Source organism: Aplidium turbinatum, chromosome 1, assembly GCF_918807975.1.
Source record: "Aplidium turbinatum chromosome 1, kaAplTurb1.1, whole genome shotgun sequence".
Lineage (NCBI taxonomy): Eukaryota > Metazoa > Chordata > Ascidiacea > Aplousobranchia > Polyclinidae > Aplidium > Aplidium turbinatum.
The window spans coordinates 36361453-36389151 of NC_137472.1; the positions used below are offsets into that span (position 1 = coordinate 36361453).

The window sequence follows — 27699 nt, forward strand, 5'->3', positions numbered from 1 at the left end:
AGGTTTTGGGGTTTTTGGTGATTTTGTGACGTCACAAAAACATTTGTCAAAAATCAACCAGATTTAAAAACAAGATGAAATCTCGTCATGCTCTCTGATCGGACGTGGACTGCTCGAAATGTTGACAGTGGCTAGAACTGGAGAGGATCTTTACAGATCAACGTATACGAGTTTATACAATAAGGTCTCAAGTGATACCAAGAAAAGAAAACAATATCATGAGGTAAAAAGTTTATTTTTATTGTTTTTTTGATGAACAATGTGCAGTAGGAAGAATCTTAACTATCCGCCCGTCAGTTCAGTAGTTACGCGCCTGGCTCAAAATCACGCGGCGCTTATTCGACTCTCGGGGTGTGCGCTTGAGCAACGCATTTCAGGACTGCTCTCTATGATTCAGCGGCACCTAATGAATAGAATAATTCCTTGGCAGCAATACTTCAACAATCGAAAAACTTCACTCTGTCAATCTCGGTAACCAGCCCTGCGTCAAGAGCCTCTACAAGTCTACAAGTATGCGAAACTACCAGAAATAACCTATCAAGGCTTTGTCAGTCCGAGGATATAGATTCAAAACAAACCAACTATGTCTCAAAATTATACTAAAATTTAAAAGCAATGTTGGACCTGTCAAAATACAGTTTTAGGTGATTTTTAAAGAGAATTTTGTCGGAAAGATAAGGTCAAATTAACCACAGCCAAACCACTAAAAGCCCAACTTTTTATTGAGTAAAAATTGATTTGTACGGCTATGCTTGCGAAATTTTACTCGAATTGCACCATGGCTGCCTAAAGATTTGTCACATTTTTGCAGAACTTTCCAAATTTTGAAAACTTTGGGCGACTGTTCAAATGAATTTTTCTAAAAATTATATTTTTACGCTTTCTTCACTTTTTTCTCCAGATGACACAATATGTTTTAACATTATCAGATGTTGAAAAACAAAGACAATTTGATTTCGAAGATTTTAGTCCAGTGGTTCTCAACCTTTTTTCTTTCGTGGCCCATTTTTGTTTGCATGAAAGCTCTGTGGCCCATTCAGTTTTTATGTAAGAAAAAAATTACAAAAATGGTTTATTAACAAAAAGCAGCGGAATATTGCCTTTGGATGTTGCTGGAATCCCCCTGTTGAATCCAGGCGTTGACGCTTGACACTGTCTTCTTTTCGTTAAAAAAAATCATATCTTCATCCTTGTAATTAGGATGAACTTTTTCTAGGTGAAGTTTCAGTTTTGATGGCCTCAATGAATGGTGACTAAGAACTTAACAACATAATACACATTGTCCTTTTTTTTCTCTGTTATCAAAGATTGATGTACGGTACACACTGAATGTAATTTTTATCAAACTTAAAGCTTCAAGTATTGTCAATTCCTCCCCAAAATAATCTACAAAATAAAATGCTGCACGTGCTAAAAAGCGGATCTACAGAAGTTCAACAAAGCTACCGCTTAGCCTATAAAGATGGCTTAATTGTAACCACAAACTAGTCTATTACAATTATATCTTAAAGTGTTGTAAAAACTGAGTTGATGTAAAACTGCATGTTGCAATAATTAGAACGATGATTGCCACTTTGTAGCTAAAAACAGCAGCATCATTCATTGCAACTAAACAAACACATAAGTGTAAAATTGACCATAGTGACAAAAATGAAACAAAATGCTTCAATTTTTTAAATTTGTCTGTGGCCCACCTCAAAATGCTTCTATGGCCCACCAGTGAGCCATGGCCCACTGGTTGAGAACCGCTGTTTTAGTCACACTGTTAATTTTTCAATAACAGTCTGATGGAGCATTTTTCAACTTATTTTTTCTCATTTGCTACTGCTTCACCAAGGTAACAAAAGGCTTTTGCATCATTGAGACAGCAAAAAATAAAAACATCTCAGAAAATATCAGTCAAACGCTAGCAGTATAGCGGTAATTAAAATGTGCAAAATGTGACAAATTAGGCCACATCTCCAGGTGGTCATGCTTGCACCTTCGACGTTTATCAATAAAAAATCTTTATTAACTTGGTTATAGCCAAACCTTTTTAGATTATTGTAGTCGCAACTAGCTGGACATCTAACAAGACAACTGATAGGTTTCCTACCTGAATGTACAGCATTAGGGAATGAGCAAACACGTTCCATGTGAACTTTCTATTTATTATCTAACTGATTGCTCTCAACATCTTAATGCAGTATCCAAGGCTGGGTGAAAGCGACTCGGGGTGCGTCACTTCAAAAGAGCATCAGGACCACATCAAAAATCGAAAATTTGTTCGACCTCCAGGACTGTCTAAGGACATTCCAGCTTGCTTGGGCTTAGGGGCTTTTGGCGACCATGGCTTGGCTAAGTGAGTGCTGCTTTCTGTATAAATTTTGGCTTTTATCAAAGACAAGTACATATATCATCTGTTGCAGTCACTTTCGCCATACTGTGGTTGGTACAGAGAAAGAATTGATTTATATACACCTGCTTTATCATGCAAATAATTAATACTCTTGGGCATTGATACTGCAGCTTTCTGCGAATTATGCTTGGAAAATAACCATCGAAGGCAACCGCAAAAATAAAAGCTGCATATAGATTGCATACGGAGTGTACGACATGTGGCTTATTTTACAAGTAATTATTGCAACAACCAGTATTCTTTAAAATCTACAATCAAGTTGTGAGCACTGATCAGCCTACAGTCAAACAGATTATTTCACTTGCACGCACGTGATGAAGCATGTGCTCTTAATATTGACATTTGTTATTTAAATCAATCTTTGATTTGAATTGTGCACTGGTCGAGAACAAAATTTTGTTTTAATCAAGTTTTGGTGAACGCTCATTTCAATAAGATTATAATAATCCTTGCATGATGGGCTGAAGTCGTGTGGCTTGGTAATTTTGAACATATGCAATGCAAAGTCATATTTAAAGCACCTGTGAATATGGTTTGGAATCTTTCAACGCTGTTCAAACAATGGAATGTTTCCCATTAATGGTCTGAAGCTTGGTTGTGGACTTCCGAAAAACTTAGTTAGGCTCCCTGAAAATCCGCCTGATCCAATTACCTTAAGCTTATATTATTACATCAGCTTATATTGTTATATTGTCCACCCCTTAGGCTCAGTGGTTAAGCAATCGACTCAAGATCATGCGGCGCTGGTTCGGCTCTCGGGGTGTGCGATTGACCAACGCATTTCAAGGAGTGCTCTCCATTCAGCGGCACCTAGTGAATGGAATAATTCTCCGGCAACAACAATTCAACAATCGGAAACTTCTACCAATCTCGGTATCCTGCGCTGCGTCAAAAACCTCTACAAGTGTGCGAAAGTACCAGGAATAACCTATCAAGGCTGTCAGTCCGAGAATAAAAGTTTAAAACCAACCATGTTTTGTAAGTTGTAAGGTTACATGCAGTGATGGGCATTATCGGCGATAATTTATCGGCGATAATTATCGGCGATAAATTTTTATCGCTTATCGTTATCGCTTAATTATTTTTTCAGTTATCGTTTATCGTTATCGCCAAAGGCAATATTTGATTATCGCCGATAATTAATCGCCGATAAATTTTATTTCGGATCAACACACAAGTGGAAAGATCATGAAAAGTAATATTTTTACTAGCCACCTACTGTAGTCAGTGTTGGGCGCGATAACTCATTTTTCAGTTAAGCGATAACGATAATCGATAAACGAAAAATGCCTAAAGCGATAACGATAAACGATAAATCAAAAAAAAGTTAAGCGATAACGATAAACGATAAATTATCGCCGATGATGTCCGATAACGATAATTTTTTTTTTTCTTGATTAGCGCTGCCTCATCCCATGCAGCATGAACTGTTTTCATCAACATGCCGAAAAATCGAACATAATATACTGTAAAGGGACAAAATATTTTGTAAGTTATGCATAAATAGAATCGCAATAGCGGCAGTGGGTATCGAATCTTCAACCTCTTGATCCAGAATCAAACCACTGAGGTAACCGCCGTGCTTATAATTATACCTTCAGATACCAGTTGGATGCTTTTATCAATTGAGTTACACTGCCGCTTATGTGCAGTAGGCAAAATAATTAAATCAAATGAAAATACCATAAAAAATTCCAAACTTTGTATTTTGCTTTCTGCTTAAAGAGTTGTTTACAGCAAAGTCAGCAATAATTGAAAAAATTTCCAAAAACGCAAAATGCTTGAAAATTTATCAGTAATCTTAAGCGTTATTGGTAGTAATAATGTGGATACTGTGAAATCCATCAAGCTTGTCAAATTAGTCGTGTTTGTTTAAGAACAATAACATAATTATCGTAATTTACTGATAATTTCAGATATTTTTTTTTTGTTTTCTTTGTGAACACCATCATTAAAGCAATGGCAGAACGCTGAGTTGTTGAGATAAGAATTACAATGTAGGCACTGTATTATTGGGAATAAAAATATTTGATTGAGGTAGGCTATGTCGCATAGGTAGGTTACAGTAAATGAGAAAGGTTATACTGTATTTAGCATAATTTTACTACGCAACTCAATCCGCCTATTGTCATGCAAAAACTACTACAAGATGCAAAAAATGTGATGTCGGTCTGCATGTTAAATGCTTCAAGCAATATCATATTCCGCAATGACTTGTTTCAGTGATGTTGTGTTACTTTGCTAATTTTCATCTTCATATTTTTTGAACTTTCATTTCAATAAAATGCTCGATGACAATAATGACATGACAAGACATGAACAAGACATTTCCCATTTATCACTTTGAGCGATAAGTAAAACGTAATAACGCTTACGCATTACGCACAAGAAACTTGTGAAGTTTGATAACGGATTTGCCTAGCGTTCTATATATAGGACGGCTTTTTTCTCAAAAAGTACAAACACAATTAGGAAAAAAATAATTGTGATGTGTTTTTTAGGTCATAATTATGCAATATTTAAATTTTCCGAAATTTTTTTTAAGTACTTTCACTTTCGGCACAAATAGGTTAACTTTTTAAGTTAAATGGCACTTATGCATTCGGTTATTATTTTTGGATTAAAGTTATATTGTCAAGCATGGCCATTGGCCACCTAAAGATATGGCCTGATTTGTCACATTTTGCAGAAATTTCCAGGTTTTTCTAACTTTGGGCAAACGTTTAAATAAATTTTTCTAAAAATTAGATTTTTACGCTTACTTTATTCTTTTCCCCAGATGACACAATAGGTCTTAACATCCTCACATGTTGAAAAACAAAGAAAATTTGATTTCGAAGATTTTAGTCAGACTGTTAATTTTCAATTACAGTCTGATTTTGCGTTTTTCAACTTACTTTTTCTCATTTGCTACTGCTTCCCCAAGGCAACAAAAAAGTTTTATACCATTAGGAAATCGCAAAAAGTAAAAACATCTCAGAAAATGTCAGTCAAACACTAGCAGTAGCTGTAATCAAAATCTGCAAAATGTGACAAATCAGGCCGCATCTCCAGGTGGCCATGCCTCAAGCTAGAAAAAAATCGATCTTACAGTCTATAACCGATCTTGTGTTGTTATTGTGTGTGAATTTTGTCTTTTAATCTAAGTTTGTGACGTAACCGCACGTCTCAAGGCAAGTTCTTGCAATTTTAGTTAATCTACTCATCTAAAGATTTAATGCGCTTAAAACAGTAAGTTTCATGTTTTGACGAGGGAGATTTTATTTTTTTACGACAATTACTAAAAACTAACACTTCCTACGAAAAAAGAAAACACAAGAATAAAATAGTTGATCGTAAGGTGGCGCGAAAGACCATGTTTCCGATGTAAAAGCGGCCTCGTATTGCGACACTTTTACAAACCACTTGCCAATTTCTTTTGCTTCGCTTCAAAGGAAGTTGTGACACCTGTGCGCTTACATTTTAATTGTAAAATTCACTCGCGATTGCCCATTGCAGCAAAACAACAAGAGACTTGTTGCACGCATTTCATTGCATTGCAATTTGCAACTCTAAAAATTATTGTGTTGTCAGGGCCGTCGCTGCAGGGGGGCGTGCCCCCTCCCCTGATAACGACTTGTGCACACACACTTCAGGCACTGAAGAAGAACTGGTTTTAATTTTAGTTTCATTAACTAGGTGGCTAGTAAAAATATTACTTTTCATGATCTTTCCACTTGTGTGTTGATCCAAAATAAAATTTATCGGCGATTAATTATCGGCGATAATCAAATATTGCCTTTGGCGATAACGATAAACGATAACTGAAAAAATAATTGAGCGATAACGATAAGCGATAAAAATTTATCGCCGATAATTATCGCCGATGAAGTATCGCCGATAATGCCCATCACTGACTGTAGTTAATGATACTAAAATTAAAACCAGTTCTTCTTCAGTGCCTGAAGTGTGTGTGCACAGGTCGTTGTCAGGGGAGAAGACACGCCCCTCTGCAGCGACGGCCCTGACAACACAATAATTCTTAGAGTTGCAAATTGCAATCCAATGAAATGCATGCAACAAGTTTTTTGTTGGAAGTGTTAGTTTTTAGTAATTGTCGTAAAAAAATAAAATCTCTCGGGTCAAAACATGAAACTTACTGTTTTAAGCGCACGAAATCTTTAGATGAGTAGATTAACTAAAATTGTAAGAACTTGCCTTGAGACGTGTACGTCGCAAACTCAGTTTAAAAAACAAAATTCATACATAATAACAACACAAGATCGGTTATAGACTATAAGATCGATTTTTTTCTAGCTTGGCGATATAACTTTAATCCAAAAATAATAACCAAATGCGTAAGTGCCATTTAACTTAAAAAGTTAACCCATTTGTGCCGAAAGTGAAAGTAGGCCTACTTAAAAAAAAATTCGGAAAATTTAAATATTGCATAATTATGACCTAAAAAATATATCACAATTATTTTTTTCCTAATTGTGTTTGTACTTTGTAAAAAAAGCCGTCCTATATATAAGACGCTCGGCAAATCCGTTATCAAATTTCACAAGTTTCTTGTGCGTAATGCTTAAGTGTTATTACATTTTACTTATTGCTCAAAGTGATAAATGGGAAATGTCTTGTTCATGTTTTGTCATGTCAATATTGTCATCGAGCATTTTATTGAAATGAAAGTTCAAAAAATATGAAGATGAAAATTAGCAAAGTAACTCAACATCACTGAAACAAGTCATTGCGGAATATGATATTGCTTGAAGCATTTGACATGCAGACCGACATCATATTTTTTGCATCTTGTAGTAGTTTTTGCATGACAATAGGCGCATCGAGTTGCGTGGTAAAATTATGCTAAATACAGTATTACCTTTCTCATTTACTTATGCGAATGCGACATAGCCTACCTCAATCAAATATTTTTATTCCCACTAATACAGTGCCTACATTGTAATTCTTACCTCAACAACTCAGCGTTCTAATAATAATAATGTTATGGTTTTATTTATTGTCGCTCTACAACAGCTAAGGTCTTTTAGCGACAGGGCTCATTTTTAATTTATATCAGGTTTACGATGTTATCACATTATCACCCGACTCATTCTCACTGCGCTGTGCAGGATAGAACACAATCGGTACCGTTTTTAAAGTCTTCGGTTTGACCCGACCTGGAATCGATCTCAGATCTACCAGCACCAGAGCCGAAGGCGAAACCACTCGGCCACTGAGCTGGTACTCAGCGTTCTGCCATTGCTTTAATGATGGTGTTCACAAAGAAAACAAAAAAAATTATCAGTAAATTACGATAATTATGTTATTGCTCTAAAACAAACACAACTAATTTGACAAGCTTGATAGATTTCACAGTATGCACATTTTTACTACCAATAACGTTTAAGATTACTGATAAATTTTCAAGCATTTGGCGTTTTTTGGAATTTTTTAAATTATTGCTGACTTTGCTGTAGCCTAAACAGCCCTTTGAGCAGAAAGCAAAATACAAAGTTTGAAATTTTTTATGGTATTTTCATTTGATTTATTCATTTTGCCTACTGCACGTAAGCGGCAGTGTAACTCAATTGATAAAAGCAGCCAACTGGTATCTGAAGGTATAATTATGAGCACGGCGGTTACCTCAGTGGTTTGATTCTGGATCAAGAGGTTGAAGATTCGATACCTACTGCCGCTGTTGCGATTCTATTCATGCATAACTTTAAAAAAGTTTTGTCCCTTTACACTACAGTAACTTATATTATGTTCGATTTTTCGTCATGTTGATGAAAACAGTTCGTGCTGCATGGAATGGGGCAGCGCTATAATCAAGAAAAAAACAATTATCGTTATCGGACATTATCGGCGATAATTTATCGCTTATCGTTATCGCTTAACTTTTTTTTGATTTATCGTTTATCGTTATCGCTTTAGGCATTTTTTGTTTATCGATTATCGTTATCGCTTAACTGAAAAATGAGTTATCGCGCCCAACACTGGTTACATGTATCCTACTTTTAATCCTTACAATAGTGTTGGCGTCCAAACCAGCTTTGATGTGTAGTTTCAACATAAATAAAAGTAATATGCCATGTTTTTTTTACTATTTTAGCCTGCATTCAAATAAATGTGAAGCTATACCGAAAATAAACTTGATTGATTTACATTTGGAGGGTGAAGTGTAGTTATGTATCACAACTATAATCTAACTTTCAACTTCTTAGTTCTAGGCCTACCGGTAGGCTACTAGTAAGTTACAAATTTTTTGAAAATTTTCCAAAGTAGAAATAGAAACATGTTGCCATTGTTAGTTTCAGTCGTTTTTCTTTAATGTTTTTCCTTCTTTGAAACCTTACTACCTTAGCCTATTCATTATTTACAGCACAGATAAAGAAATCACCAGAATGAAAGGACCAGCAGAGAGAGTGATTGGTCTTCAGCATAGGCCCTTTACAAGTATGTTGATTTTGAGAATATTTTAGCATGACTGGAGTGGTCGGAATAGAAACCACGACTTTGACTGGGCTTGGCACCGTAAGCTACGAGACGAGAAACAACGATAGGTTGTTCTTTTTTACGATCGTTTTCACTTTTTTGATGAATTTTCTTTTATTGTTTTGGATTTGATTAAAACAACGATATTTCAAAACTAAAATATTATGAAAATATTCAGATTCATCTTTATCTACAGTAAAGCTTTTTGGTATGGTTTCATTTCAAGAGAAAGATATTTCGTTAGGCTGTGAACACCCGGAGCAAAATGCATATCAAGGCTGTTCCAATTATTTTGACTCAGTGTATAAAATCAAAATATTCATTCATTTATTTGCATGTTCATTCGTGGAAGACGCAGACAAAGTATACAATTTCAGCGCAAAGCAACAATTTCAAAACATATCGTTTTGCTTCAAATTATATTTCTCTGAGCAATTCCCTAGAAATCAGCAACTTCTCAAGATATGTAGCTCCAAGCGTAGCCGACTTCAAATCAATTTTGGCAGGAATTGTTGAAATTTGAAATCGTCACAATCAATCTGCGTAGCTCGGGCGGCAGGCTACATGTTTGTTCTAAAATGGGTGAACTATTTTATTGCGTAATTCTGTTGAGGTGTTTCGACGATTACTGACCGATAGTAACCTTCAATTACGCAATCTGTTATCGTGAAGTCTGCTCCTAGAAAATTTTGTGCACATGACATTCTGGAAACTTCTTGTTGTTGACCAAAAGACTTGTTGACTAAAAGAATGAACTTTTGTGACGTAATATTACCTATAGTCTCAGGAAGCTTCTGGTCCACGTCCAAGCAAATTTGTTATAAATAGCCGTGTGATTTGTTTACAATTATTATTAGAGTTGTGCTGAGAGTTGTGTAATATGAGGATTAGAAGTTGTAATGAAAAGTATACTGAAAACGATTGTTGAGTTCCAGCCGATACAGAATAGATTGTTGGTCACAGCGGTAAACCATAATCTCTTCGTGGGAAAATTGTAACATAAGATTCCCGAATCCGTTCGTCTGTATGTAATGACCGAAAGAGAAACACTCTTTTGAAACGTCTATTCAAATTTGTATTTCTGTAAAATTAGCCACCTGGCTGTCGAAAATGAAATGCAACACGGTACACCACTAAAACTTGTCACTACAGAACAGATTACTTAGATAAAAGACGGAAATTTTATCCAGCTAGCAAGCACCAAGCAAACAGTTGAATATGCGACTGACTTCCAACAAACAATTTTACGAATGACTAGAATAATTTGCGATATCTCAAATGCACGTAGACAGTAACTGTGACGCAATAATGAAAGACATTGTCACGCAATTCAAACAGGTGTTGAAAGTCGATGATGCAATTTTTCATCAGGTGTTACGAACGATGGTGCAATATTTGGACATTTTCTAGCAATTTCCATGACGTAAGATGCCAGCTAGGTTAAGTAGACCATAACGGTTTTTATATGACGTTTGATTTGGTGAAAATTGTCCGTAACAATTGTAGCCTACAAATGGAAGTTATTGCCAATTGTAAAGTAGCTGTCGCAAGTAGTAGTGTAGGCTATATACAGGGGCGCCGGAAGCGGGGGGGCAGGGGGGGCGGCCGCCCCCCTTGCCTCCAATTTTTCTGCAGATGGAGGGGCAGGGGGGCAATGGTGCCCTTTTAAATTCATGTAAGCTACTGCACATTTTGCAATATAACAATTTCTGCTATTCGCTTCAGTACAGGCCTTAAACCTCGTTTTTTATTTCGGCAGCCATCGTGGCCTACCGGGAGCTCCTTCTCGGCGGCCAAATCTGCGTGCTTGGAGGCCAAAATACAAAATAAAAATAACGATAGCACAAGTAGGCCTAAATAGAATTAAACTTGAAACAATGCAAAAATGATCACTTAGCGTTGTTGAAGCCTGGGCGACGTCCTACAATAGAATCGTTGCACCACGCAATAACTGCTTTATCGGGATTGTAATCCAGTACTGCGGGACCATCTAACCGTCTAACGACACTCGCACGAGTGTCTCCAATGTGGCTGACTTTAAAGAAGTTAGCCACACCCCTAGAATTCTGTTGAGCAACGAAAAATAACGTTCGACATGTGTTGACGATGACGGCAAGGTAATAAAATAAGTATTTCAATGATGTGATTGACATTACTAAAAGAAGTATAATTTTTTGCAAAATATGATTAAAAAATGTTTTCCCCTCGGATGTCAACTAACCTATTTCTCCTTTTTAATGTCCGACAACAACGAATCGACATAAAAACGACAATATTGCCAGTCGATGTAAATTAGCACTTCGGATTAAGACTTTGTTAAAATAAACCTTGGAAATTACAAATAAGACTTACAGCGCTGGTGATCGCAGATGGATATATTCCATCAATAACAAATGTTCCCTCACAATGCAACAGTGGCGATTATGACGCGCTGACCTAATTTTGCGTCACTCTTTGATACTACATATTTTCGACAGTTAATCCACGATCATTCTATTGCGAAATTAAATAATTGGCTAGAAGAGACCGGCGGCCAAACTTGGCCGATTGAGGAGGTAGCACCGGCGGTCATTCAAGCACTACTTAGCGGCCATGGCCGCGGGCTGCTTTAAGGCTTGACAGTAGGTTACATCATTATGACATAACATGATGCCCTTCTTTGTATACCGGACACTTGTAGGATATCATTAGCCTACTCAATATATAGTGAGCTGATAGATTAGCATTGTCGCTATATCTTATCTTAAAACTTGAAAAAAAATTGGCCTTTTAGTAAACAAAAGTGCCCTTTTTTCGTAATCTTGCCCCCCCAGTCAAAAATCGTTCCGGCGCCCCTGGCTATATACTTGTTTTGAAATCGACGAAGCCACTTGCTGTTCAGATTTAAATTTCTTTATGTGTTGAAAGCGGTGAATCATTCGTCAGTTTAAGAATTTTTAACTATCATCTCACAAATATAACTATTCGACCATTTATTTGATTGTTTAACGTTTGATATCCCAATAAATTACTTCATTGATCTTTCCAAAGTCTCATTACGTGTAAGAACTAGAAAGAATTGTGACACACCATAGGAATAGCAGCCAACAGCCTTCTGTTTTGAACTTACACTCTAAAAAGGGTTTTATTCAGAGCTGTGGAATTGGACGAAAAATATATGACTCCGATTTCAATGTTGCCAGATTTTTTAAGGTTGCCAAGTTTTTCTATATATAATTTTTGATCTTTTTCATTTTTTTTGTAAATTAAATTTCACTAAAAGTTGTAGTCGAAATTGAAACGGCGATTTTCACAAAAACTGACAAGAACTAACAGTTCTATTTTCTGGTTGAGTTTTAGAGCGCAAAGAACAGGAAACAATATTCTGAAAAAAGATTGTAAAGGAAAATTTTATTTATCGTTTTGTATCAAGCCCGATTCGGATTCGACTCTTTCAACGACTCCGATTCCGGAAACGCCAAAATTCCCTTGACTCCGACTCCACAGCCCTGGTTTATCAGTAAACACCAGAATAAGACCATAGAATCGACAAGGAAAAAATTTCAATTTTCCTTTTTCGAAAACCACACTTTTTTTCTTATAGCTTATATGCTTTTTTTTCCTTGTTAATTGTGTAATGGTTTACCTTTTCGAAACTCGGATTTGAAACCCACAGTTTTCTTTTCTATTCAGCTCATGTTTTGCTTTCTTCCTTGTCGATTTTGTGGTCATTTTCTAGTAGGCTATGGACCAGTTTATGAGCGCAGTGAAACTTTCCATATATGAAGCTGCATGTCTTACGAAGTAGCTGATTTCATTTTTTTCGTTTTTAAACCCAGGCAAGTGTTTTCAGACAAACTTCTTCTGTCCAGTGTTTATTTATTTTTTCTACAAAAAGAATCTTTATATTTTGTCATGTAACATACAAACAAATAATGAGGCAACTGACATAAAATAAATCGATTCAATTCACATAAAACGATGAACTCATGAACTTGACATATTCACATGCGATATTCATAGCAGCCATGGAAAATGAAACTAATGCAATTTGACAGTTATTGAACTAACTGTTCAACTGTGGAATGACATTTTCCATCGACACGCCTCAACAGACCAAACCTTAGATTATAATTTTCCCTGGGTGATTTTGTCTGACTCCGTCACTGCTGTTGATATCACTTTGATTAGTGACATTCTATAAAACGATAGGTGGTGGTGGCAAACAAAAGATGATGCGATCACTTGAGGTTGTGATCACTTTTTTAATTTTAAAACGTCTTTAAATTCAGTGAGTGCCTTGCAGTGTTGTTTGATAGGAAATCCGACAACTCATTTAAAAAGAAGTTCGTTGGAGGATTTGATTCAAAAGGTTCAAATGGTCTCCACTACGCACAAAGAAGAGCAGCCTTACTGTCTCCCAGTGCCACTCTGGAAACTCCCGAACTCAACCGTGGAAGAACATGCAGACATGGTTAAGAAATAGAATATAAAAATAAATGTAATAAAATGTCTCTATATTAATGTCAAATACGAAAAGTGTGATGGGAACTTTTGCGATTAATCAGAAGATTGCAAGAAAAAAACATGGTATGATGTCAATTTGTAAAAAGAAACAAATTTTCAAACACAAAATTTCTTGATAAATTTAAAAGATAGTGACAAACAGATGAATCAGCAGCTGTAAAACAGTCTTTAATCATAGGTCACAATAAGACAGATTCTGAAAGATATAACCAGTTTTTGCTATATGTTGAATTATATCTTTTGCCGTGACCAAAATACACAAAACAAATTACAAATTATTTAAAATTTAATTGATTGTAGTGTTTCATAGGTTACTACAAAACAGGCCACATATTGTACCAAGTAGCCTAACAAGAAATTGAACTTTGCATTCGTACTTTTTTGAAGATAAGATGTGGAGAAAAGCGTTATGAAGACGGTCACGCCGAATGGCAGACTGCGACAACGCCGTGGGACAGAGTTCAGTATCGGCAAAATTACGGAATTATACCAAAAAGAGACATTGTTTTAGAAAAGGTTAGTTACTTTTTTAAAAAGAAAACGTATCACATGACGTACATGTACGTAACGTAAGCAAATAAGTTTTGTGCATAATTCAATTTTATAACTTGGCCACATTTCTCTATTGACAATATTAATTTTTTCTTATGCTATAAAATAAGCCCATGGTGCTGGTAACCTACATCAATTGTCCAACAACAACCAACTGCCAAAAAAAAGCTTGTTGTATCATACTTCACATAAATAAAATTGAATGCTTTTTTTCAATTTCGAATGAATTTAAAAACCCTTCAAGGTTAGGCTATAGGCCTACCATAAAACCTACCTTTGCGAAAACAATTTATTTAATACAAAATTACGCGACGCTGGTTCGGCTTTCGAAGTGTGCGCTTGAGCAATGCATTTTAGAACTGCTCTCCATTCAGCGGCAACTAGTGAATGAAATAATTTCCCGGCAACAACATTTCAACAATCGGAAAACTTCATTCTATCAATCTCGGTAATCGGCCCAATGTCAAAAGCTTCCACAAGTATGCGAAAGTACCAGGAATAACCTATCAAGGCTTTGTCAGACCGAGGATGAAAGTTTAAAACCAAATCATGTTTATTGCAGCAGTGCACCTACTTGCTACTTGAACGCATTGCTACTTTTAAGTTGCTTTCACGTATTGATTAAATTTAATCCCAAAAGCGAATTGAATTTTAGGATCTACAGTACATTGGGTGGTAACGGTCGGCATTGCATGAGTCATAACATTTCACATGCCTTTTAAAAAAAATCTTGACATAAATGATTTTGACTGAAACGTGTTGGATTATGTCCAACGTGATGGTGAAAATCATAAATTTTTAATATTATTATCATGTTAAATTTGTGCACCGCAGATGAAACCTGCAAAAAAGAAAAAATCTATTCCGGAAGTCAAGCCTGAGGTCAATGATAACATTTCAATTAACGAAAGGTGTGCCTGGATGGCTGACCAGTAAGTAATACTAATCCATTTAAGGAATGAACAAGATACTGTAATCCCTGCTTTTATGTGACGATTGTCTTCATCTCTCAATTGTAAACAAAGCGTTGAAATCATGGGTGCAATCTGACTGTTTCGTTGCAGTAGCATATCGTCAGACTAATAAAATAATGGCGTAACTCATTTTTTCTTGTTTTGAGATAATCGAAAAAAACTGTCTAAACGGTTGTTTTTATCGTATTTATTGTACAGTTAAACGAAAATAGCATGTCGACACAAGTACAATGAGCATGTATACTTTGATTTGCTTCATTTTGCATCCCATAATGTGCTGGGATGACTTAGGCCATTTTCCGAATGCACAGACATGACTTAGGCCATTTGATATTTTGAGTTTATCAACATGAGTTTTTTAACGGTGACATAATAACAGTAATAATACGACTAGAATTAACAGGAAAATCCGTAATAGCAACTCCAACCTAACGATTGGAGTTATGCTTCATGCTAGACTGCATATTTCGCTTAAAAACAGTTCAGAGTTGGCAAGACAAGCTGAATTATCAATGATGAGGCAAATTATCAAAAAAGAAGTGGCACCCTGTTGGTATAACATGTTTCATAGATTGGAGATCGTTGTATTTCCTCAATTTGATTGGAAGATGACTTAAAAAATAGGAATCCATGTACTGTAGTGTCGCCTAAGTTTGTTTGTGACCCATGTGGCAAATCCTCCCACTGTGCAGCCTCACATAATGGGACCTCGTACAATACCTTTCCACTGCTTTCATGATTCAGGCCTCTAAGATCATGAACCGTGAGATCTCCAGCTTTCTTTCCAGACCTGATACTCAACAAGCATCATCCATCGATTTTCATAAAATTACTGTGTTGCATCCTCTGTACATTGCTGGGATGCGGTCTGATCCAGACATTCTGGATAATAATTTCATATTCTCTCGTCCTAAAAATGTTGTTTACCAATTTTTGCTCGATAGTACTATGTGCAATGTGCATGCTATCGCACTCCATTGAGTGTGACCAGCCACGAGGTACTTCTGAGTAAGTGATGCCATGCTTACATGCAAGGGCACAGTATAGGCACTAGACACATTAGAGTTTCTATTTTGATATTCACACCGATCACTCCAAATAACTATCTCCTCCAGACCGGGGCTTCCAGAAATTACCCGTTTGAACTGATTAAACTCCAAGAAAGCGAATACTTCACTGCGTAAATCACCTTCTGTTTCATACCAAATAGAGCAATAAGTACCTTTTGATTCAAGATTGAATAGTGAAAAATTGTGTACCTGCAGCTTGGTTTTATAGTACATACTGCTTGCCTTAGTTTTGGGACACAGAAGTACAGCCTGTGAATCCATTGTCCATACGGATTTTACTGTGCTAGCGGACTCTTTGTCTTTCGTCTTCTCATCTCAAGCTTCATTCTTCAACTTAATATGGTCATCGTATTGTTCCTTGGTAATATTACTGTGTTTGAATTAAACACACACGTCGCACTGATTCTTACGTGGTATGAACAGAGCACCCGTCATCCCGTTGCAACCAGTTCCCCTGAAGCTGCACGTTTCGATTTTATTGGACCGCAGTGGACATGGAACTGGCCAAGAGAATGTGCATAGCTTTCGCATAGTCACGACCACCTTAAACAACCATACAAGCGAATGGCCTTTGTCTCAATTTAGACCAGGACCAAACAAAGCCCAATGACGATGATATCACTGTTACGGACAATTTTCATTTCAAACGTCATATAAAAACCGTTCAAGTCTACTAAATATTACGTCATGGAAGTTGCTAGAAAATGTGCCAAAATTGCACCATCGTTCATAAGACTTGTGTCAAACCTGTTTAAACCTGTTTAAACCTGTTTCAGTTTGAAACTTGTTTAAACATGAAACATTGGATCACCAGCTTTGAACACCTGTTTTGAATTGCGTGACAATGTCTTTCACTATTGCGTCACAGTACTGCATATGTGAGTTTGAGATATTGATATCTATTCTGGTCATTCGTGATTTTTTTTTTGTTTGATTATCTTTATCCTGCATTGCGGGAAAGCGGACTTGAGCGCTATGCATCGGTGTACGCCTTCCGACGTACACCTGACCCACGCTGCAGCCGACTGTAATGTCTGTTTCCGGTTGTCTACTCTACTTACGACTTAAATTTGGTACTACCTATTACTCGAAATCGATCACTGGGTAGAGGCAATTATCGTAAAGTTTCTTGTCCAGAGAAACAACAGCAAGTGCGAGTGGCTGGAGTCGAACATGCAGGCTCTCAACTGCGAGCCCAACGCGCTAACCGCTCGGCCACTGCTGGCGATAAATGGTTGCTGGCGATAAAACGTGAAATGGTTGCTTGAGAGTTAGTCGCACATTTAACTGTTTGCTTAGTGCTTGCTAGCTGGACAAAAATTCCGTCTTTATCTAAGTAGTTTGTATTGTAGTGACAGTTTTTAGAGGTGTACGGCGTTGCATCCCGATTTCGATAGCCGCGGGTTAATTTTACAGGAATACACTTTTTGAATAGACGTTTCAAGGAGTGTTTCTTTTTCGGTCATTACATACAGACGAACGGATTCGGGAATCTTACGTTACAATTTTTCCACGAAGAGATTATGGTTTACCGCTGTGACCATAAAAAATAAATACGTTGTTGTCAGTTGGAACTTAGAAGCACAAAGAATAATAAAGAAGATTGTTGTTGGTTGGTAGTCTACAGAAGCAAAAGATTAAAGCCGTTTTCTTCTCAGTTGTTGCAGAAGAATTAAAGCTTCAAGCTAAAAATTAAAGGCGTTTCTTTGTTGGTTGTGAAGAAAAAACAACATTGACATTTATTGGCAAGAAAGAAGATTGAAGACAATCCTTCTGTGCTTGAAGATTCAAGTGAACGAATCCAAGCAAGTTTTGTGGACTTTAGAACTTCATATACCCGTACAGCTACGTTATCGTGCATTTAAATTCTTTTTGTATTTTTACAGTCTTTGGAGTTAAGTTTTTTATAACTACTGTAGCCTAATACTAATTTGTGTGTTTGTGTAACTTAATTTTTTAATTGTTAAATTTAGCCCCAACATTTAATATGTCTACACTCGGTGGTGATAGGGACTCGGCCGCCGTCGACTCGACTGAGTTTAAGCCTGATGATGTTCTTTGCGGTCGGGCAAGCCATTCTGGGGAGGGACCCAGTAACGATGAGGTTAAGTCAGTTCGAGAGGCTCGGCATCTTAGAAGGGATATTTTGACTCAAATTGGGGAACTTTCTGTAGCCCTAGGTTCTTTGAGGGATAAGCAGGAACTGTTAATTTTTAGATCTAAGTTTTCTACTTTAGAAGAGGAATTACGGCATTTCCATGCACTTTTGAGTAAAATTTTTAAGTCTGCAATTCTGGCAGAACTTCGTGATAGGGTAGACCCCGAATTTAACTCGTTGAAAAATAACCTCGAACAAAAAGTAAGTGAGTTCTCAGATATGTTGGATACTGACATACATCCTGAGGATAGCGCCTCAAATGTAAGCACTAGGATGTCTGAGAGCTCGTCACGGATAGTTGCACAAATTAACCTGCAGCTGAGACGAGAGGAGCTCCAGATACAAGCTGACGCCGAAGCGAGAGCTGCTGAGGCCGCCGCGAGAGCTGAGGCCATACGAGTTGAGGCTGCCGCGAAAGCCGAAGCGAGAGCTGCTGAGTTCGCACTCAAAGACGCCCAGTTGAGGGCTGAACAACGTAAGGACGTAGCTTTAGCTGAATATCGATCAGAGGTGGGCTCCCGGCGTAGCTCTAAGAAGGGATCTTCTAGGCATTCCAGAAGTGAACATCAATCACGGTTTAATTTACATAACCTTTTCCAAACGCTTGTTCAATCTGTAAGTGGACCAGTACAATCCACATCTTTTCAAGCTGTTTCAGGAGGTCTCGGGGCCGCAGCTAAGGATTTTCCGAAGGATCTAAAACCAAGACCTGCGAATTATAACCGATCTTCTCCCCCAGAGCGTACAGGTCACGGGGCCGCTGATAGCAGTAATGCTTTGCCCCCTTCACAGTTTTCTGCACCGTTAGTTTTTGATCGCCCAGCTACACGTAATTTGGGTGGTTGTGAGAGGCGTATCGCGTCTCCTGATTTTAACGTGTGTGAGGATCGTGATCGGGCTGTGCATGTGACTGATCCCCCTCAGCCCCTTAAGGGATATAGTTTGTCTTCTCCCGCTAAATCGAGTTCTCAACAACAGGATTGCTTTTTTGAATACCAAAATAGTAGGACGTTTTTCGATAAGGCGGCCTTGATTGGTTACGATGGTGGTCACAGCGGTAAACCATAATCTCTTCTTGGGAAAATTGTAACGTAAGATTCCCAAATCCGTTCGTCTGCATGCAATGACCCAAAAATAAACACACTTTCGAAACGTCTATTCAAAAGTGTATTCCAGTAAAATTAGCCCGAGGCTATCGAAATGACTGGTGCAACGCCGTACACCTAAAAACTGTCACTACAATACAAATTACTTGGATAAAAGACGGAACCTTTGTCCAGCTAGCAAGCACTAAGCCAACAGTTAAAAGTGCGGCCAACTTTCAAACAATCATTTTACGAATGACCAGAATAGATAGCAATATCTCAAATTCACGTATGCAGTACTGTGACGCAATAATGAAAGACAATTATGAAGTCATTCCAACAGGTGTTCAAAGCTGATGTAATATTTCCTGTTTAAACAGGCCCAAACAGGCCCAAACAGGTTTGACACAATTCTTATGAACGCTGGTGCAATTTTGGCTCATGTTTTAGGAATTTCCATGACGTAATATTCAGTAGACTTGAACGGTTTTTATATGACGTTTGATTTGGTGAAAATTGTCGGGAACAGATGGTAATAATATGCCATTTATCTTCTTTAAAAATCGTGTTACGGCCTTAATGGCAGCTTCGCCTTTAAGGGGACTCGTTTGACTTTGTTGCGCAAACGATTGCTAATTTGGTTTCCGACACTCCTGGCTTGTCAGAAGAAGACAGGATAGAAATGTCGTTAGCTCGCTTGTCCCAGCGTTTTGGAGTTCGTGGAGGTCTTTTCGCCGAACCGGAAATTAGAAAGTACCGCTATGGTAGCAAATTGACTTCGATCTTTTCCAGTGATTTGAAAGAGTTTAAAGATGAATTGTCGCAGTGTCTGCTTTACGCGCAAGCTTATGGTCAGCGTGACAAATTGGAAGGACGTTTTGTTTTGGATTTGGCTAAGCGACTCCCGTTTGACGCTAAGCAGCGTTATCTTGACTTTTTAGGTGATCAGTATGGTGGTACTGATGAGCCTATTTTTCAGAGTTTGTTCGATTTTGTAGTACGGGAGGAAACGCGTAAGTCGACTGATTTTAGCATAATGCTAATGGGCGATTCTGGTGAGTCGCAGCATTTTAAAAAGTTTGGCAAAGGAAAATTGCCTTCATGTCCGGTTAGGCAGACGTCCGTAAAACCCCATGATGATGTGATGTCAGGGAGTTCGCAGTACTCGACTGCTGTTGGCGCACCGCGCGGTGGTGAGGCCAGACGTAAAAACCTACCGGCATGCATTTGTTGTTCGTCACGTGGTCAAGTTGAATATCATTTTTTGTCTAATTGTAATGAATTTTTGCGCTTGACACCTAAAGATCGGAGAGATGTTATTGTGAAAGCTGGCAAATGCTTGAATTGTTTGCGCCAGCATATGGTTAGGGACTGTAATCATGCAAACAACTGTCGTCAATGTGGACCTAACAACGATAGGAAACACTATTTTCTTCTGCATGATTTTTATTTGACATCACGTGATTCTCTGGATTCGATCAGCAAAGATGATGCTGGTGCTAGAGTTCCTGTGCGTAATGTTAAGATTGGAAATGTTAAAGCAGCCTTTAACCGAGTTACTGCTGCTCGTGTTTTGAATCCAATGACTGGCAAATCGAAGTTAGTGTATTGTCAGCATGATCCTGGTTCGCAGTTGACGTTTGTTTCGAGTGATTTGGTGTGCGAACTTGGTCTTAAACCGTACGATAAAGCGTCGTTTAAAATGGATACCCTGGCTGGTCAGAAAGCTACTTGTGCTGACCTTGTCAAACTCAACATCCAGTCGTAAGAGACAGATGAACTGTTTTGTGATATAACCTCGGTGGTTAACCCAGCTTGGGCTGACGATGTTAAAACTTTACCACATAAGCAGGATTTAAGTAGTTTCCGTCATTTTCATGACGTGAATATGTTTCATTTGAATGATTGTAGTACTGTAGATGTACTGATTGGAAACGACAACGCTTATTTGATGTTTGCTAAAGAAGAGCGTGTTGGTGAAAATCGTAGTGAACCACATGCTTTGCTCACTCCTCTCGGTTGGTTGGCTTGTGGTGGTAAGTCACCCTTAGATGAAAGCGTTGCTAACGTGTGCAGAGTGCAAACGTCTTCAGAGTCGGATGTCATCTCTAGCTTTCAGCGTAAAATTGAGTCTCGTGATATGAAAATAGCAGACCTGAATAAAGTCATTCAGGATTTGACCTTGCAAAATGAAACCTGTGAATTGTCTCGCAATGATAATTTGGCTAGAGAACTTGTTGAACCGAATATTGAGTTGAAAGATGGTCGATTTGAGATACCTGTACCGTTGAAGGAAGATATTGATTTACCTAACAATTTTGTGCTGGCGTCAGATAGAGCTGCTTCTTTAAGAAAGAAAGCTTTAAAACAACCTGAACTTCGTGATTTCCTTACTGATACCATGAAGTATCTTAAATCTAATGGTTATATCGAGCGTGCTGGTGAAGCAGGAAATGTCAAGGGATTTGAATGGTATTTACCATACTTTGTAATGTCACAATTAAAAAAGCGTATTGTTTACGATGGCAAGTCTGAATTTCGAGGAATTTGTGTTAATGATGTTATGTTTTTGTGTCCTGATTTGTTAAACCCTCTGGCAGATCTCTTGGCCAGATTTCGGCTGGGTAGATTTGGTTTCGTGGCCGATATGACCAAGTACTTTTTTCACATTTTGGACTCTGCAATACGTAAGCCCAATTTTATTGAACTGCTTACGTACACAGGCAGTGCCGTTCGGATCGTGAACGAACGCCCTTTGGTACCTTTGAGTGACGACCCTAGGGATTTTACTGTCATCACCTCTGCCTCACTTTTGACCCCATACTTAGACCCATACTGTGCTGTTGGGCAACCACATGATCGTGACCAATTAAGAAGGGATTATCGGTTCAATTTGTCACTTTCTCAGCAGTTTTGGAGTAAATGGATAAATTTTTACTTGCCAGGTCTACAGGGCCGGAAAAAATGGCAAAAAATGGCCGAGAATTTGGAGCCTGGTCAACTTGTAGTGGTAGGTTCTCTCCAAGACATTGGTAAACGTGGAAAGTATCAACTTGGGAGGGTGCATGAGGTAGTTCCACAAATTAGGAAAGGGAAGCCTGTGGTTCGTAGAGCTAAAGTTGCCGTCTGCAACTATGATGAGAGTACGGGGAAAGTGAAAGTAGACTACGTGTTGAGGGATATTTCGTGCCTCGCCCCCGTAAAGAACACCTAAGTGTTAGGGTTTGAGCCTGGTTTTGTCTGCGGTGGCCGACACTTGTCTGAGCCCAGAACAGTCGGTTATTATCGCAACCATTGTATATAGCGTCATTTTTGCGTGTACCTACTACCTATGGTACCAATTTCTTGTATCGTCGTGTTTATTCTTATTGTTGTTCATTCTTTGCATGCCCTTTGTATTTGCGTATTAACTTATACGTGAGTGATTCAAACAATTTGTGTATCATGTGTTTTTATTCATTGGCTCACAATTGTCCTTAAATTCTTTTTAGTTATGCCATGTTAGACTGTCATAACTAGGGGCGCTATGTTACGGACAATTTTCATTTCAAACGTCATATAAAAACCGTTCAAGTCTACTGAATATTACGTCATGGAAGTTGCTAGAAAATGTGCCAAAATTGCACCATCGTTCATAAGACTTGTGTCAAACCTGTTTAAACCTGTTTCAGTTTGAAACCTGTTTAAACATGAAACATTGGATCACCAGCTTTGAACACCTGTTTTGAATTGCGTGACAATGTCTTTCACTATTGCGTCACAGTACTGCATATGTGAGTTTGAGATATTGATATCTATTCTGGTCATTCGTGAAATGGTTGCTTGAGAGTTAGTCGCACATTTAACTGTTTGCTTAGTGCTTGCTAGCTGGACAAAAATTCCGTCTTTATCTAAGTAGTTTGTATTGTAGTGACAGTTTTTAGAGGTGTACGGCGTTGCATCCCGATTTTGATAGCCGCGGGCTAATTTTACAGGAATACACTCTTTGAATAGACGTTTCAAGGAGTGTTTCTTTTTCGGTCATTACAGTACATACAGACGAACGGATTCGGGAATCTTACGTTACAATTTTCCCACGAAGAGATTATGGTTTACCGCTGTGACCAATCACGAGTAACGGGAGCAAGCTTGGTAGAATTGGAACCCTCCAACCGGGTTTCACACATTGGCGGCGGATCTATGATGATCGTCTCCCAGTGCCTTTTGCCCACGTCTTCCATCATAGACTGGGCCTCCAAAGCCACATACGACATTTCCATCCACAGCCAAATTCAATTTGACGACAAACTAATGCTCGGACACGAGCTGGAGCCGACGATGTTCTCATCATGAAATACTTCACTAAAATAGGCTGTGCTCAATGATCGTATTCCTGATGATTCAGCAAGCTCTTTGTATATCCGATGAAGTTGGATTATGGTAGTTCCAGGGTACAAGAATTTTTTCTTTCTGTATGTTGTGACCTTTCTACAGTAATGGGAATCTACAGTAGGCAGGTCATTGAGAAATTTCGCCAAAAAGTGATTTTCCTCCTTTCCCATTTTAGCACATTGTCATTTACCTACACATAAAAGTCAATTCATACGTGTTGAAATCTATGTTTTCCTATGTTCTCCTTCGCCCATCAGTGAAAGTCAGAAATGATGGCGAAGAACCAGCAACGAGCTTATAAAGTTGCTAAGTGTGATATTAAGCTGAGAATTAATTAAGTATTGAACAATGGCTTTCAACAAAACCTGTCATGGGTGCAAGAAGACTCCGAGAAACGGTGCATTGAGAAGATCTAACCTGTATCACAGTGTGAGGTGATAAGTCGCACTACCAGAGTGCTAGGAAAATGAAGCTTCTCAAAGGAACAGAAAGAAAACAGATTGATTTAAGTAGGGTAGTTACTTGGAAATGGCCAAGATTACGATACATAGAATAGAAAAAAACATAATTTTTTGTGCTAAATTAATCGTCTAGACTTGTGATGAAGTGAAAGGTCTATTTCTGTACAATTTAGATCGCCGTTGTCTGACCATCTGCTCTGTTGGAGGAAAGCTTTATTTCCAGCAAACGATTAAAAAGATTTGTAAAATGGCCTAAGTCATGCGTTTCAGTTAGGCCATTTGACATTTTTACGAAAATGCCACTTTCTCGTTAACGTAAGTTTTAGAAAGTTATGTGGCCGATGCGCTACATTTTAGGGACCTACAAAACACTAATATCTCAATTTCGTCAAAAAGTGAGTTACGCCATTATTTTTTTAGTCTGACGATATGACAAATGCGACATTGCAGATGCAAAGAAAGAAAAATTCCTGGGTATGCTGGGTTCGTGCCACGGGATCCTGTGCCATGCACTTTTGACAAAGTTGCACAAGAAAAATATCAAAGTTCTGCGAGTCGAGCATACAGGTAAAGTTCTACTTTTACTGTCTTGTAAGGCTTAAAAACCTTCTTCAGTAAAATACGACTTTAGAAAATACTTTTTTGTAGCTTTGTAACTAAAACATCACCAACCAGTTTACTTGCTATCGTCTGTTCAGTGGGGATTTAGTTTTTGATGCTTACTTTTCAAATGTTACTGTGATTTTGAGGGGTGGAGAGTGGAGTAACTCTACAGGCTACTGCATCGAAAGTCAACTCTAAGCGATGACACCCTTCCGTCCAGCTATGACTGCCACCACCAAAAATGTTCAAGCTTGCTGCTATGAAAGTTTTCCATTATACGAGATCTATTCAAAAAGTATACCACTTTTTGACATGAAACACATAACAGAATGAACTTCAAACTTAAAAAAAAATCAAAATAGTCGCCTTGGTGGTCCACATACTTTTTCCAGCGCTTTTTACATTTTGAATACATCTCTTGAATTGCTCTTCCGGAACGTTTCTTAGCTCCTCCATTTACTTTTTTATAGCCTAATGTCGTTTCGTGACTAAATTCGTGTCCCTTTTTAGAGTGTTTTTAAACTTGTAGAAAAGCAATCACATGGTGCCAAGTCTGAAGAGTATGGAGCCTATAGCAAACAAGTGGCATGCGGTTTTTGACCAAAGAGATTGGATCACATTATAGGCGCTTGAGTATCATCACTTTCCCATTACTACGAACTTGACGCGCTTTTTTGGGCTTTAGAGATTCCACAAAAAATCCTCATACTTCCATTGTGACAACTTAGGTAAACTTGGTTTCTGCGTCGTTACCATAGTCTTGAACGGAAATCGAACTTCCAACTTTGATGAGAATATTGATGATAGTCTTCATAAATGTTTGGTCATGGTTTGCAGGATTCAGCATGTCTTTGGGAATTTTCTTACGCCTTTCCTTCTATTGCTTCGTCAGCAGCTTGGGAATGAATTTTGCCGACAATTTGCGCCAGTCCATATCCTAGGTTAAGATGAAATGAACTCAATCTTTGCTTATTTCTACACTACATCTGTAACGCTTTCTTGCAGGCTTGATGTTAAATGACGATCTTCGAGCAGTAATTAGCGATCCTTTTTAATCACCTTCTCGCTTCGACTTGTGGATAGCCTTCCTGAGCATAGCTTGCTCTCCACTGACATTCGGCCATCTTTAAAGCGATTAAACCATTCTTTTATTTCAGTTGAGCTTAAGGCCTCATATCCAAAAACCTGCTGCAGTTTTCAAATAGTTTCAGTTTGATTGTCACCAAGCTTTTGGTAAAACTTAATGCAATGCCTCTGTTCGTGCGTTTTGTGATTCAAATGCGGTGAAAAAATCGTCGAGCACGTGCTATAGGCCTACACCTGCATTAAATGTAGCCTACAGAAAGAATAACATGGCCGATTTGCTTGAAACGATTCACTCGTAATCTACGGAGTAGGCCTAATAGGGAAGCAGTAATCCACCAAAATTTGGCTCAGGACTCATGTAGCACTAATTTTGACAAAAAGATAAAAGGTTGGATACTTTTTAAACAGACTCGTATCTGATTTGTAACAACCTTATTTTCAAAACATCGCAGTATTTCCGATGTTTGCCAGCCATCAATGGTTTTTACGCCAAGAAGGCCTAAAAATTGAAAAAGTTACTGATGGTGAACTTTGAAGCAGAGATAATATCAAATGCTTATTTTAGATTTCTTTTTTCTTGCTTCTTATATTGCTTGTGCAACATTGAGCTGTGCCCATAACATTGTTTTATATTTCAGACCTTTTCCAAGGAATTCGCTTCCTGATTTCCACCCGATCAAGCACTTCTGTGTGGCGCCAATGTCTCGTATGATCACTCTTGTATACCCATCCAACCCTTTCAAAAAAACACCCAACACAATCCACACTAATATCAAACCTATATTTCATTAAGTATAGGCTATTTAGCCACGGCGTACTTTTTATTCCGTTATTTAGCATTGTAGCCTCCAAAAGTCTAACATGTTAATCTTTACAATAAAACGTTTTTGAAAACCAAACCAACACTAATAGCCTACCGTAATGCTGAAGATCTGCCCATAGAAAAGCATTCGCAAAGTCAAAGTCATCTTTGGGAAAAGAGTTGATTAGACATCGTGGTATTGTGTCTTTACAATCTCCTTCATTACATGCTTCGAAAAAAAAAAGTTTCCTGCGTTTTTTATCTGAATTTTATTAAGCTAGTTTCAATGTGTAGTACATAGCTTTTGCGAAAGATGAAATGAAAAAATCGGTTTTATTCTAAGTTTTATTCTTTTTAATTAACGAAATTTAGACTGGAATATTTTCAACTGTAGCCTACAAGCAAAACGTTGAAAGTCGGCTTCGTAATCTTGAAGATCTCCAAAAAACTTGTTGGCTAACAATGCTGAAGATATTCAACTGCGACTTTGATTTCATATTAGATAGGTTAGTTTACGCAAGCCTCGTATCATGGTTGTCCATTTAAGGTCATTGAAGGTTAAAGCTTATTTTTTGAGAAACTAATAAGTTATAGCACAAAGTAAACATGGATTCGAGTAAAAAATAACCCTTGTCCACTTTAACAGCCTAGAAGTTAAACGAGGACAACTGGCTATGGAAGGCTACAAACCTGCTCAAACTTTAGTTTGAAATTTTGGAGCCTGCCAAATATTATTAGACCTACGGCTCTTTGGGGCCTTTAGGTTTAAACGTTTTTTTATAACATGCGATTGTGGAACTCAACTGTTTCTGTACGGTAACCTTATTACGGTGATTATCTCGATCAGTAGCCAAGTGCTTTTACCTTCGGCTCTGAGATCAATTCCAAGTCGGGTCGCGTATTTGTAATCTGTAGGTCGCTGCAGCACAAGGATCTGCGTAGCCGAGTAGTGAGAACATCTGCGAGACGTTCGAAAGGATGTGGGTTCGACACCGCTCCAGAGCACGTGGCAGTGTCTCGGTAAAGACTCTTAATGGCAAGTCAAACTAAGAGGAGCGGCTGACTCGAAGACTATATGTCACTTCGCTGCTTCCTGTCGTCTGTTGTATCACATCTTTGATCGCAGTGTACTGTATGTTATCGCAATGGGCGCGAA

General features: G+C 38.0%; 1 protein-coding gene across 1 annotated transcript; it reads left to right on the forward strand.

Annotated features, from left to right (window-relative positions):
* The first annotated feature begins 92 nt into the window (after nucleotides 1-92).
* Nucleotides 93-27699, forward strand: LOC145774528 (uncharacterized). Its single transcript, XM_082585793.1, has 8 exons — nucleotides 93-223; nucleotides 2187-2341; nucleotides 8763-8836; nucleotides 13174-13328; nucleotides 13769-13897; nucleotides 14768-14865; nucleotides 24503-24619; nucleotides 26380-27699. The coding sequence occupies exons 1-8, from the start codon at nucleotides 119-121 to the stop codon at nucleotides 26531-26533; spliced, it is 987 nt and encodes a 328-aa protein (XP_082441919.1). The 5' UTR covers nucleotides 93-118; the 3' UTR covers nucleotides 26534-27699.